A 14,668-nucleotide genomic window follows, 5' to 3' on the forward strand; every position below is an offset into this window, starting at 1 on the left:
ACACAGGCTGAGCTCTGGGTGCACCTCCTGAAGCTCTCAGCAGCATTGTGGACCATTCCAGTCTTTTTCCAGCCTTCAGGCAGTGGGATGCCTTTGCTCCATGATTTCTCCAGGCTGCTCTTCAGGCAGACAGCATTTGCCACGTTCCCAGGAGAGCAGATGACAGAAAACACTCCCCAAGGCTTTCTGTCCATGGCACTGCCTCTCCAGAGGTGAAATGCTGCTCCTTCTTCAGGGTGGCAGCCAGGATTTCCCAGTGGAACTCGGTGTTCCCTGTTGGATCGGGTTCCTGGTGGTGCCAGCACAGCAGCTCTGCTTTCCCAGCTCCTCTCCTGAGTCACCATGGAAACACCTGGGAAGAGCTCTGGCCCTGGGATTCTGCACACTCAGAACCTTGCCGGGGTCTGTCCTGGTGATTTTTCCATCTGGGATTTTTCCATCTGGGTGTGCAGCTCTGTGGTGGAGCACAGGGCACCACCTTCCATCCCCACGGCCCTGCAGGTGACCCAGGGTGAGGAGGGACATCCCACCTGTGTCCTCCATGTGACATTCCCAGCAGGACTCATCCCAGGCACTGGGAAGGTTGAGTGCCTTGAAATCTGTTATCCACCCAAGCACTTAAAAAAGGAGGAGGACACTTAAGTGGAGATGTTATTGCCTTCCAAGAGCTGTATTAAAATGTAAATGTAAATTATAGTTAATGTCATCTCAGGGAAGAAAAGCTCTTGAAAGAACTGTCCTATTTTAAGGTCGTGGTGAGCTGCTGTGAGTGCACAAAAACCCCTTTTTATAGGCTGGAATTGGCAGCCAGGTTCTGGCTGCTGCCTTATTTAGCAATTAAAGGAGGGGGGGAAATGGTATTTGGTAAAAAAATGACCACAAAAAAAATGTGTGGAGCTTCCCCAATCCCCCCAAAATCTGAGCCATGAGGAGCCAGGCTGGGGTCAGTCTCTTCTCTGAGCAACAGCCTCAAGGTGCTTCAGGGGAGGTTCAGAGTGGATATGAGGGGAAATCTCTTCATGGAAAGGCTTGTCCAGGCCAGCAGTGGGATCACCATCCTGGATGTGTGCAAAACCCATGTGGATGTGCTAGGTTTTCCTGGGAGTCCTTCCTGGCCCCAAAGGCTGCCCCTCAGCCCAGCACGGGCTCTTGCACCAGCCCAAGGCTTGAGGAACCCCCAGATTTCCCTTCCAGCTCTCTCCATCAGCAAACTCTGCATTCCTGGGGTCCCAGGGCGTAGAAATCCCTCCTGCATGAGGAGAATCCCAGGATTCTGTGGCTTAAGAATCACGGGACACAACTGGCTTAATGCCCCATGGAAAAGATTTTGGCTTTACTGACCCCACTGGGTTTAGACCAAGCCTTCAAATGTGTGAGAGATGCTTATGTCTTGTTTCTAAAACCTTTGATTTTACTGATCAAAGTGACTGATGGAATCTTTCTGCCCTGTGTGCATCCCGTTTCTCCTTTAAAGCCCCACTAGATCCCAACCAAAAATCCTTTTTTTTGCCTTAAAAGCGGTTTGGTGCTGGTGAAGGCAACATGGATTTCTGCTTTTGGCTTTTGTGCCGTAGAGATGTGAAATTAAAATGCTGTTTTATGTTCTGGTTCTCCAGGTGGGTGATGCTGGGTCCCTGAGGGGGATCAGACTTAGAGGAGGGCTGGGACAGAGCTGCAGCTTTGGGTTCACCTGGAAAAGGCTGCCCCGGGCTACCTCCTTGTGAGTTTGGAGTGTCCCTGCTGCTGGAGCCTCTTTTTTTCTGGTCTTTGACCACCTTAATAGAAAAAGAAAGAAGCTTTTTTTATGTCTTCACCCAGCAAATGCTGTTTCCTGGGGCTGGAGCCTGGCTGGAGGCAGCAGATGGCAATTCTGCTGGAAATCCTTGGAAAGCACCAGCTCCAGCAGGGAGAGGTTCACAAATTCATTATCCTGGGCAAAGCAGACAGAGATTTAAGCTGCAAAGAAGATAAGAAGATTGTTTTAGCAATCCCATCTTTGCTGTCTTGCCAGTGGCACGTGCATTTCCCCGCAGAGGGGTCAGCGTGGCTTTTCCAGGCATTCCACGTGGGATCCCCTTCCCAGCAGGCAGGGAATGCAAAACCTGCCTCTGCCGTGGTTGGTGCAGCCAGGATGAGCTCTAACAGCAGGGTTGCACCCCACAGATTGGTTTTATCTCGTGGTTCTGCAGCTGGGAGACCCAAAATGCACACAGGCAAAAACCCTTCCAGGAGCAGACAAGTCCTGAGCCCTCTCTCTGAGCAGGAGGGGTCACACAGAGCCAGAAAGCTGCTTTGCACCTTCTGGATCCTGCCCTGGAGGCCTGAGAAGGGAAATCCAGGGGCTTGCCCTCTTTCAGGAAGGTCAGTGTGGGAGTGGGATCTCCAGGAGCAGCTGGTGGCTCTGCTTTATCCTTGCAGGACCTGAAGGGGCTCCAGGAGAGCTGGAGAGGGACTGGGGACAAAGCCTGCAGGGACAGGACACAGGGAATGGCTGCCAGTGCCAGAGGGCAGGGCTGGGTGGGAGATTGGGAAGGAATTCTTCTATGGAGGGCTGGCAGAGGTTGCCCAGAGGAGCTGTGGCTTTCCCTGGATCCCTGGCAGTGTCACAGGCCAGGCTGGACAGGGCTTGGAGCAGCCTGGGACAGTGGAAGATGTCCCTGCCCATGGCAGGGCTGGCACTGGATGGCTTTTAAAGTTCCCTTCCAACCCAAACCATCCTGGAATTGTGTGATTCCCCCCAGCAGAGCTGTTCCAGTGCACTCCAGTGTCAGAAACTGGCACTGAGTGAACTCCCCTGATGTAAGGGTCTCCTCCAGCCAGGTGTCACGAGCTCTTGGAGATCTGTGTGACACCCAAGATAGCTCAGCCACCTCAGATGGCACAAAATCAGCAGGATGGCTTCTGTGGCAGTGTTGGAAACAGAAAAGTTTTACTAAAAGGCAAAATAACAAAGCTCTTTCCAGAGAAAAAACAAGCCAGGGCAAGAGGTTCTTACCCCTGGTAAAACCCCTGACAAAATCGATTTCTTCCTTTCTTCTCTTCTGTTTCTAGTAAATTGCCCAGGCAGGACTTCTTGGCTTCCATCCAATTGGCTATCCCTAAGTTTGAGGTGAAGTCCCCCAGGTCCCGTGAGGTGTCTTTTCACCTAATTGAGGAGAGAAACTTTGGGCTCTTTTTCCTTTTTAAGGAGACAAAGGATAATTTTGTCGCTCCATCAACAGAGGGCACATCCCTACACTCCCCACTCTGACAGCAGCAGTGTGTGAGGCCAAAAGCAGCCTGTGCAGCTCCAGCTCCGTCTCAGAGCCATCAGCATCTCCACAAACCTCTGGACAATGCCCAGGTCCAGAGGAGCAACATGGGAGCTCCCTCTGCTGCCTTGTCCACCCTGCTCCTCCTCCCTCTGCCACAGCCTGCGAGCTCCAGGCTGGGATCACCGAAAGCAGCAAGGAATGGCTGCTCCCTAAAAACCCGGAGCTGCTCCGGAGAGTGGCATTTAATGGCATTTCACACAAGCAGTGATGTCCCAAATCTCCCAGGAACGGGGACAGGATGAAAGGGAACAGCCTCAGGATGCACCGGGGGAAGGTTTGCATTGGGTATTAGGGAAGATTTCTTTGTGGAAAGGTTTGTCCAGCCCTGGCACAGGCTGCTCAGGAGTCTCCATGCCTGGAGGGATTTTAAGTCCATGTAGACTTGGAGACATGGGTCAGTGTGGATTCTTTGGGTTTTTTTGGTTTTTTTAAGGTTGGGATTAAAAATGTGAGATGGAATTTCTTGTTTGGACTCAGATGTTTTTTAGTTCTTACCTATGTTACAGTCTCACAAACCCTGAGTTCTACAGTACTGTACTTGAACAAATTAAAAATGGAGTCATAGCTCTCTCTACAAGGCCTTCTAAAGATAAACTGTTTAATTAAGAAATGAGACTTAAATTATTTTTACTTTTAACTTAATAACTAACTACTTGTGTCCTGCAATGTGGGCTTTTTTGTCCAATTACACAATATTACCTAAACTTATGAAGAAGAAGGTGAACAAGAAGGATTAGCTTCTGCTTTGAAACTTCTATCTTGTTTTATATATATATATATATATATATTACTACATTTCAAAGCTTTAAGCTCAAAGTTTTTTTACTCTGTGATACTACACACTTCTATTCAAACTACACACATAATCTTAGTTCTATTGTTTAATTTTGGAAGCTTCTCCACGGCCTCAGGTCACTGCAGTGTTCTCTTGGGGGTCAGAGCCTGGCAGCACAGAAAGCCTGGAATTCTCAGCACCCATGGTTCCAGCCCAGGGTCACTGGTGGCTTTGGCAGTGCTGGGGGGACAGGTGGCCTGGGTGGTCTTAGAGGGCTTTTCCAACCTGAAGGAATCTTTGCTTCTAAGCTGCAAGGCTGGTAATTCATTTCTTCCTGCTAGGTGGTTAAGTAGAGGTGATTAAATTTTAATTAACCAACACGTGATGGCACTGATGGCCCTGCAGGAGTCACCCCCCTGGAAGCCCAGGTTCCTTCACTGTGCCTCCTTTCCCCTGCCCATCCCTCAGACAGGAATGCTGGCAGGGGGTGCCTTCCAGCCCAGAGTGGGCATCCCAGCACTGCTGAGCCCCTGGAGCAGCAGGCACTGAGCTCCCAGGAATGTTCATCTGTGGCAGAAATTTTTGGAAAAATCCTTTTGCCCAGGATTTTTCTCTTGGGAAGCTGAGAAGCCTCAGAGAAAAAGGAAAACAATATTATTTTATTTGCTTCTCTTGTGTTTTGTTGTTTTGGAATGTGGTTGGCGATTGTTTACCCACAGGTGATTGTTTTATTGGTTTTATGCGAATTGTTTTAACTTAATGACCAATCAAGGTCAAGCTGTGTTGAGGTTCTGGAAAGAGTCACAAGTTTTCATTATTATCTTTATAGCCTTCTGTAAGTATCCTTTCTATATTCTTTAGTGTAGTTTAGTTTAGTACTCTTTAATATAATATAGTATCATAAAATAATAAATGAGCCTTCTGAGAACATGGGGTCAAATTCATCATTCCTTCCTTTGTCTGGGAACCCCACAAATACAATGTCCATCCCTGTTTATTGCAGCTTTCCCCATCTGGCTGCAGCTGCCGAGCTCATCCTCACAGCTCATCCTCCCAGCAACACTCCACAGAGCTGCACAGCTTTGTTCAGTGCCACTGCAGAGCTGTACACAGCTTTTTAAAGCTCTTCCAGGAGTAGAAAATAAAAAATCTTCTGTGAACGTTTGAGCACATTTGTCCGAGAATAAAATCTCTCTTCCTGAGCTGCTCTGCCAGAGAAATCCTGGATCTGCAGGACTCAGTGTGAAGGAGCAGCCAGCTTTCAAATAAATCCTTGTGGCATGCAGCCTGGACCCTGTGCTCCTTGCTGTGCTTCGGGGAAGGTCAGCAGAGCCCTGAGGCAGCAGCAAACCTCACTCTTGTGCTGCTCTGCTGGGATGCTGGAATGTGATCCGATGGGGAACGAGCTGGGAGCGCAAGAGGTGCCTTAATGTGGAGCCTGGGCAGCCCCAGGCTGAGCTTGGATTTATTTATTTATCTCCTCTCCTTGGGGCTTCCCTCCCTCAGAGCTCCTCCCCAGCCTGCAGAGGGAATTCTGCAGCTGCTGAGCGTCTCAGACACATCCTCAGGGATAGGGATGGGGCTGGGGGAGCTGCTGTGTCCCTTCCTCTGGCAAAGGGCAGCTGCCCCAGGGCCACTCCTCATCCTCACGAGTGCAGCTGCCCCAGGGCCAGCCCCATAACCTGGCTGCATGCCAGGGGTGGATGGGGCAGCTGTGGATCCGTGGAGGTTGGCATTTGCTTGGCATGGAGCTCACAAGCTGCCATTTGGAAGCTTAATTAAAGGCAGGGCATGGAGCTGGCCTCCTGCTTTGAATAATTATGTGTGTTAATTATGATTTTGGGCTGAACAGAGCTTGTTGGAACAGGTTGCCCTAAGAGATCGTGGATTCCCCATCTCTGGAAGTGCCCAAGGCCAGCTTGGACAGGGCTTGGAGCAACCTGGGATGGTGCAAGGTGTCCCTGCCATGGCAAGTGGAACAAGGTTCATTTGGGTTGGAAGGGACCTTAAAAACTTTCTGGGATTCTACTCTGTTGTTCCCCAGGTTCTGAAAGGTCTGGAGCTCCGTGTGTGAGTGTTGGCCAGTGTTGGTGATGGAGAGTGACTTGGTGACCAGAATCTGATTTTATTGTGGGATACAAACACTTATTTACTATCTCAGGGAGACCAGTAATGTGTACTGCAGTGAATAGGTTAAAATCACATACACAAACTTATGCATTTAGCAACATCTCGTGCTTGCAGAGTTTAATGGGATTTTCTTTTTCTGGTAAACCTGTTTGATTTAATCTTCTTGCAGTCTAGGTCTAGTTTTCAAAGTTCCCTTTCCTTTTGCCAAGGCATCCTGTTATCCAATCTCTTATGTTAACCAGGTCCAAAGTCTGTCATCTGTCTTGTGTCCCCCAACATTCCAACATCTCCCCCTTTATTTTTGACCAAATGGCCTTATTAATTAATGGCCTTATTAATTAATCTCTGCACACATTGAAAGGTATCATGATTAATACAATTACTGTCAAAATTACCACATACATACCTATCCTAAAAAGAACCTTTTAGGTAAAAACTCCAGCCACTAAAAGGCTCAGGCTTGATCTTTAAAAACATTCCTGATGGCAGCCACATCACTGGATTTAGAAAAGCTGCCAGAAGTGAAACTGTACCCAGAGTTGTGATCCTTGCAGGCCAGTCCTGGCTGCCTGTGTGACCCTGCTGTCCCTGTCCCCTGCAGGTGGTGCGGGACCAGATCTCTCACTGCACGGTGAAGCTGCGCCAGACCACGGGGCTGATGGAATATTGCCTGGAGGTCATCAAGGAGAACGACCCCAGCGGCTTCCTGCAGGTCAGTGTGGGGCCTGGGGGTGCAGCAGGGCTGCCCCAGGGGGGTTGGCCCCCTAAAATCAAGGCAGGGACATTTTTGGATGAGAGGGATGCAGCAGGAGGTGGACGGTGCATCTCTGGAGCAGGAATCACACCGTGCTCGTGGCTCTCCACTGAGACACCAACAGACCAGGCATTCCTGGCTCCCTTTGGTGTGAGAAATGGATTTGTAAAGGATTCTCAAAACCTGACAGAAAGCTCCCACAGCCTTGTTCACCTGTATGCAAACCCTGAGATAAGGTGTGCTGGCTTAGGAAGGCCATGGAGGAGAGATGACGCTGTTGGCAGAGAGACTGAACCAGAGACAAGTTTCAAACTACGGCCTTGCAAAAAAGACCAGATATTGTAGAGAATTAGAACTGTGAAAGATGCATTGTGGGGGAAAATAATTAGGTGATTGGGGTGAAGTATTAGCAGCATTGTGTGGCAAAACCTAATAGGCTGAAAAACATTTATACGGTAATAGGGTGGCTTCTGATAGAACGGTGTTGAGTTTTACATCTCTTGTGTCTCACCCTTCTACGAGACTGATAATGGAATGAAATCTTGTAAAACACCTCTCAGTTGCCCCATCTCTGTAAAGCTGGGGTTTTCCAACACTTTGGCACTAAACCCTGCCATTAAATAGCTCCCAGCACTCCAGGGTTCCCTGCTCCAGCCCAGCCTGCAGGGAGGAGTGGTGCTGGAAACCACGTGTGACATCCCAGCCTTCAGGGACAGCAGGGTGGGGACAAGGCATGGGACCCTCCCACAGCAGCTGAGGCTGCTCCTGCCCTGCAGATCTCAGATGCTCTCATCAGGAGGGTGCACATGACCGAGGATCAGTGGGGGAAGGGGACGCTCACCCCCCGCATGACCACGGACTTCGACCTGAACCTGGACAATGCCCCTCTGCTGCAGTCCATCCACCAGCTGGACTTCGTGCAGATGAAAGGTAAGGATCTTTCCAGTGCCTTCCTGTCTTGGTTTGGAAAGCCAGGTGTGTGCTAAGGAAGGCAGGGGCCTCCCCTGAAATGGAAAATGTAACCCCCCTCCCTCTGAATTGCTATACATTTGAAATTAAGGGGCTCTCAGGCAAAAATACGGGAGCAGGAAGAACAGTTCTTTACTAGGGAAGAAAATAAAAATATAAAATGAACAATGCAGTAAACCAAACCAACACTGACAGAGTCAGAACACAGCCTGGCACCCTGTGGTCAGGGTGCTGGCAGCAGTGCCATTGGAACTGTGGCTGCAGCCCTCCTGGAGTGTCAGGGCTGGCTCTGCTGGAGCAGGGATCCTGGAGAAGGATCTTCCTCTGGAGCTCCAGTGCAAGAGGCAGCTGTTCCTCTGGGAATCCAGGGCAGGAGCTGTCTTGCTGTGCCAGGATCTCAGATTCTATCCAGGCAGGAATGCTTGGCTCCTCCCTCTAGGCTCACCTCTCCCAGTGGGATGCTGGAATTCTTATCAGCCCTGCAGGGACACTCAGTGGCCTGGTATCAGCAGATGTCTCCCTGAGGGAGGATTGGGTGTGGAAGAGATAAGGAAAAACTGCCCCATGAGCAGAAGATAACTGCCACACGATGGCAAATAGGATACAATTTGCTTGGCAATCCAGGACATTTCCTAGAGCTCAGCCCTGCTCCTGCTGGGAGCTGCCAGGCAGCTCATCCCAGGGGAAGGGCAGAAAAGGAGAGTTTCTCACCTCCTGTGAGAAATGAATTTGGAGAGAATTCTCAAAGCTTAACAGAAGGCTGACAATGCATGGAAAACTTGAGATAAGACATGCTGACTTAGAAGTGCTGCAGAATAAGACAAAGATTATTAAGAGAAAAATAGAAATGAAAACAAGTTTCAAAGGATGGCTTTGCAAATTAAACTAAATACTCTGGAGAAATAAAGCTATGAAAGATGCATTGTAGTAGGACTTATGAGGGGTAATTTTAGATTATTTGCTTTAAGGCATTTACAGCATGCTGTGGCAAAAGCTGATAGGCCAAGAAACACTTAGAGTGTACTGTAATTAGGAAATAATTAGCTTCTGATTGTGATGGTGTGAATTATAACATCTGTATTGTCTCACCTTTCACATGAGACTGAAAATGGAATTAAAGTTTTAAAATACCTCTCAGTTGCTCTGGGTCAGAAAAGGGCCTAATCCAAGAACCTCCCAGCAGGACTGAGCACCCCAGACCCAGAGTTCTGCCCATGCCTGTGGGTTTTGCATCCCTGGGCCAACCATCTGCCTCCCTGTCTTGGATCCCTGGGCATCTCTCTGCCAGAGCAGAGTGCCAGGGGTTTGGCTTTGCCTGGAAAAGCACTCCTGCTGCATTAAAAATTTACTAGTGCAATAAAAAGTGCTCTGACAAAGTTGTTAGTGCATTGAAAAATGCTCTGCAGGTTGGGACCTCTCTTCTGAGAGCAGCACAAGGCTTTTCCCAAACCTCTCCCCACACCCCCGTGCTCGTTCAGTGCTGAGCAGCATCTGTCACAGAGCAGATGTCCCTGCAAACAGAGCCAGGTCACCTAGCCTGGGCTCTGCCCTCCCTCTCCTCACCTCCCTGTTGGTTTAGACCATCATTTTGGCTTTCTATTTTATTCTATTTTTTTCTAGTTCTGTTTTTCTCTATTTCCTTGCTGTTCCCCATTCCCTCTGTGCTCCTCCTCCCGTCCCACCAAGGGCTGCTGCAGCCCATGAGAAATTTGGGGTTTGGCAAGCCCAGGGAAGCTGGCAGAGCTGCAGAGGGGCTGTGACACAGGGAGGCTCAGGAGGACACTGCACCTGGCCCGTCCCTTCAGCTGCCTGGAGGAACAGCCACCAGCTGCAGGTCTGGCACTGCCCTTCACCCCCACCACGGCTGGAATTCCTGGCCCAGGAGCTGTCTGCACACACCAGGGCGTGTCAGTGGCCAGGGACAGGAGGGATGGTGGCCACACTCTTCTCTGTCACCTCAAGGAGCATCCTCAGCTGGTGGTGCTGGTGGCACTGAGGAGCTGCCCATGCTCGCTCTTCCTTGGCCAGGCTGTTAATCTGAAATGTCAGGAATATTTTTGGATAGCAAACCCAGGGAAGGCTGAATTGCTGTTTCACATTCCTGTGTTCCTGCCCTCTCTTCCTGCAATTTAGCCCAGAGGGTTATTTTTAATTAATAAGAGCAAATCTGCTGCTGGTTCAGCCGCCCACCTCCGCTTATCAAATCCCTCCTCCTCCTCCTCCCAGCTCACCCCGGCTGTGGAAATCACTTGTTGGTTTTGTAGACTTGCAGAAGGTTGGCTTTGCATCCCAAATCTGTGTCACAGCACCAGGAGAGGGAGGGCAACACCTGAGGCCTCAGCAAAGAGCAGCGAGCAATCCCAAGGCATCCACACCCGCTGCCAGCCTGGAGGATGCAGCCCAGGAGGTGGAGGAGTCACAGAGGGTGAATGCTGGACAAATCCAGCTTTTTCCCAGGCATCCATGGCTTCTCCATGTCTGTTTCCAGTGGCTCTTGCCCTTTGGGGCAGTGAGGATGAGGATGGTGGACGAGCAGCTCTTTGAGAGTTGTGTCACTGTCACTCTTCCTGTGCTTTTCAGAGCAGCAGGGGGCCGTGGGACACACGGGGACATGCCCGAACACAGCAGGAAAATCCCTGGCAGTCCTTTCTGTCCCCTGTGCAGCTGATGGCAGCCAAAGGGGGAACTCAGCCCCCCAGTTTTGTTGCAGTGGATTTGCTGAAGGGAAAAGCAGGGCTGTAGATAAGTGCAGACCCAGAGTTCTGCAGAAGATGTAGGAGAATTGTCCCAGGTTTGGGGCTGGCTGCATGAACGGTCCAGGCAGCTCAAAACAGGCACATTGTGCTGCCATAATTCCCCAAAATTAATTAGAAAATGGGAATAAAGCAGAAAAGCTTCACCAGGCTGGCAGGGGGGAGGAATTCTCAGTGGAGCTTGGTGGGAGAAGAATCCTTTCTGCTTCCTCCCGTACCCCTGGAGCTGCCTCCCCACCCAGGCAGTGACTGCACCCTGCAGCCCCCAGGGTCGCACTAATTGCACTAATTGGTGATTAGTCTCCTCCCCAGTGCCGGCGCCGCCGATCCTGCAGCTGGAGGAGTGCTGCACCCACAACAACAGCGCCACCCTGTCCTGGAAGCAGCCCCCTCTGTCCACGGTGCAGGTGGAAGGGTACATCCTGGAGCTGGACGATGGCAACGGTGGCCAGTTCAGGGTAGGTGCTTGGAGCCACTGCGGGGAGGGGATTTCTGCCTCCAGGGATTCCCTGCCACGGGATTTGTCCTCTATTTTTTTTTTCTTTTCTTTGCAAGTCCCCTCTTCCCAGCTGGGTTGCCCAGGGAAGCAGATGGTGCAGACAAGCACCCCAAGTTTTGGGGTACAGGGTGATTTCAGGGGGTGCAAATGCCTTTCCAGTGGCCACGTTGACTTGGAAACTCAAAGAATAAGTTTGATGCTCTTGTTACCCAGGGGAGCTGTGGCTGTCCCTGCATCCCTGGAAGAGTCCAAGGCCAGGTTGGACAGGGCTTGGAGCAGCCTGGGACGGTGGAAGGTGTCCCTGCCCAAGGCAAGAGGTGGAACAAGATGGTTTTTAAAGTCCCTTCCATCCCAAACCATTCCATGAGGGTCCATATTTTTAAGTTGCTGAATATTTCATGCAAGGAATGCTAATTGCCATGAAAGCCTCATGGTTTGCCAGCTGCCAGCAAGCAGAGGTGTTTAAGGCCTGAGGGCTTTTAAATTGCTGTAATTACACAATTAAAATATGATTTTTTTGTCTGATCCAACACGCCAATAATTATCCTGGCGTGGTCACATCCACGGAGAGCAGGCACAGGACCAGCCCACTGCACTCTGAATTTCCCCACAGTGAGCTCAGGCACTGCCAGGGCAGAGCTGAGGCAAAGGAGAGGTGACAGGGGTGGGACCTGGAGAGAAGGGAGCAGCAGGCTGGGTGTGGGAAGAACAAGGTCAGTGCTTGCTGCTGATAATATTCATCCCCAATCTCCCACCCATCCCTGTCCTCTGGCACTGGGAGCCATTCCCTGTGTCCTGTCCCTCCATGCCTTGTCCCCAGTCCCTCTGCAGCTCTCCTGGAGCCCCTTCAGGCCCTGCCAGGGGCTCTGAGCTCTGCCTGGAGCCTTCTCCTCTCCAGGGGAACATTCCCAGCTCTTCCAGCCTGGCTCCAGCCCCTGCAGCAGCTCCAGGGCCTCCTCTGGATTCTCCCCACATCCTCCTGATGTTGGACCCCAGATGTGGGGACAGAACTCCCCGTGGGATCCCAGCTGAGCAGAGCAGAGGGGCAGAACCCCCCTCACCTCCTGCTGGTGCTGCAGCTCAGGAACAAACCCCATTTTGCTCAGCCTCAGCCCTCCCCAGCCCCACAGGGACGCCCCAGAGGGGGATCCCGTGCCCCCCAAGGTGTGCCAGGCTGTTCTCCAGCCCTGGCACTGACAGGAGCCTTGCCTTGCAGGAGGTGTACGTGGGCAAGGAGACCATGTGCACGGTGGATGGGCTGCACTTCAACAGCACCTACAGCGCTCGAGTCAAGGCCTTCAACAAGTCAGGAGTCAGCCCCTACAGCAAGACCCTGGTGCTGCAGACCTCTGAGGGTAAGGAATGGCATGGACACGGCTCAGGACAGCCCAGCTCAGCTCCTCCAGCCCTCTCCGAGCCACCCCTGCAGCGGCACCAGCCCTGACCTGAGGGGGAAAGCTGTGCCAGGAGCCTCCAGCAGAGCCAGGAGCTCCCTCTCAGCCTTCTCCTGTGCAGAGGATGTTCAGGAGCCTCCAGCAGAGCTCCCTCTCAGCCTTCTCCTGTGCAGAGGATGTTCTCTGGGGAGGCACGGGGGGAGTATGGAATGCAGGGCCACCCCAGTGTCTGGGAATGATTGGGATCCGACTCCATGATTCAGAATGCTGAATAATTGCTTTGTGGAGCTGTACTATATTACATTAATACCACACTAAATTACATTCTAAACAGATACTATACTAAAGAAAACTAGACTAAACTTTTATATTGTACTATACTAAAGAAAAACCTGTGAGTGTGTGAGCCAGCCAGGACACAGCTTTGAGTGATTGGTTAATTAATGTAAACAACCATCACCAGAATCCAGTTACCAAATCCCTTCAGGAAAATCACCTTCCTAACACATTCCACCTGTGCAAAAGCAACAGGAGCAGTGAATAGAGATAAGAATTGTTTTCCCTTCTTCTCTGAGGTTTCTCACTGCATTTCCCAGGACAGGTCCTTGGGAAGTTGTGCCTGCTTCTCTCTGTGAAGAGAGATGTTTAAAGTTGGGGTGCTGGGACACAAAAGGGAAGCTCAGATGTTTCCACTGGTTCCATTTAAAGCAAACCACTGCCAGCATTGCTCCTGAGGGCTGTGCTTGACTGCACAGTGCCATTAGCACAGGATTCAGGGCAGGGCAGGGAGCAGAGGGGCCGTGGAGCACTGTGGGTGTCCTTCCAGAGCCAGGGATGCCCTGCAGCATTGTCTGCATCACCCCCACACCACTCAGAATATTAAACACTCCCTTGCAGGCTGCAGGGGGATCTCCCTGCCTGGCTTTAAGTACATTTGTCACACCAGGCACTTAATCCATTGTGGAAAATTGGTTTATTCCTGACGTGCAGGTGGAGAGTGGCAAGGCTGGCTCTGAGCTGGGAGTCGGGAGCTGCAGCTGTGGAGGAAGGGATCAGCCCCCACCAGCACGTCTGCTGCCCCACAGCCAGGCATAAAACCCTTCTTTGGGAGCTCTCCACGCTTGCTGGAATCCCTTTTCCTTGCTCCCAGACGAAAATCTCTCTTTTCCAAGGCATTTTAGGGTTTTGTCACAGCAGCATCCACCTGGCTGGCAGCTGGGATCAGAAGGGAGCACTCACAGCTCCTGGGGCTGCTGGTGGGGTGGAAGGAAGGGGAGAGCTACAGTCCAGCCCTGGGGGCTTTGAGCAAGGAGAAACAATGGGATTTTTGCTGAAAAAATAGAAGACAAAAGCAGAGCAAGCTTGTTTCTCTTAGAGAAACTAAGCTGGCTTCCCTTGCTGCCTGCAGATCACCATTCCAGTTTGGAAAGGGCAGGTCAGCAAGGAAGGGGATTCATTCAGAGCTAGAGCAGACAGCAAAACTGTGACAAACTTCTCACAGGAGAGGCAGGGAGGTCACAGCACAGCACAGAGGCCTTGGCACATCTGTCAGAGATACTCAGTGCCTGTTTCCAAACTGAGCACCAGCAGCAAAGAAGTTCCTCTGGAGAAGTTCCTCTGGAGATCCAGGGATGGGACAAGCTGCATCCAGCCCCTTGCCAGGTTGGCCAGGGCTGCTCCCAAAGCCTGAAGGTCAACAGCTCCCACTCCAGCCTTAGCAGGAGACAGCAGAGCTTTGGCTTCTCATCTCCTTTGTGCCTCACACGACACATTTGAGACACAATTTCCTCATCAAAACCAGTTGGGCTTTAAGTTGTCCCAGCCAGGAGTTCGCAGGGTCCCCTCTATGATCTTCCCAGCTTTGATTTCCTCTCAGAGGTGTTCTCACCTTGAGCCCAGCTCCAAAATACAAAGGAATCTGGGAGAAAATAGCTGCTTGTGGTCCCAGCAGGGCTGTGCTTGGGCCGTGCCACCGAGGAGAAGTTCCACTCTCCTGGGCTGCATTCATTCAGCCTTTTCACTTGAATGAGCTCTTGCGTTTGTTATTCCAGCACAAAAAAAAAAAGCAGGGAGAGAAAGT

General features: G+C 51.1%; 1 protein-coding gene across 7 annotated transcripts in view; it reads left to right on the forward strand.

Moving 5' to 3' along the window:
* Positions 1–14,668, forward strand: part of TRIM9 (tripartite motif containing 9) — a 66,048-nt gene that overhangs the window by 38,936 nt on the left and 12,444 nt on the right. For 5 of the 7 annotated variants that reach the window (XM_038138180.1, XM_038138181.1, XM_038138176.1 and 2 more), the window contains exons 4-7: positions 6,821–6,931; positions 7,750–7,903; positions 10,996–11,153; positions 12,411–12,549. In XM_038138180.1, coding sequence (XP_037994108.1) covers positions 6,821–6,931; positions 7,750–7,903; positions 10,996–11,153; positions 12,411–12,549 — 562 coding nt within the window. The remainder of the gene's footprint in view (positions 1–6,820; positions 6,932–7,749; positions 7,904–10,995; positions 11,154–12,410; positions 12,550–14,668) is intronic. The other 2 variants (XM_038138183.1, XM_038138177.1) reach the window with 1 other exon arrangement.

The sequence above is a fragment of the Motacilla alba genome, chromosome 5, assembly GCF_015832195.1.
Source record: "Motacilla alba alba isolate MOTALB_02 chromosome 5, Motacilla_alba_V1.0_pri, whole genome shotgun sequence".
Taxonomy (NCBI): Eukaryota; Metazoa; Chordata; class Aves; order Passeriformes; family Motacillidae; genus Motacilla; species Motacilla alba.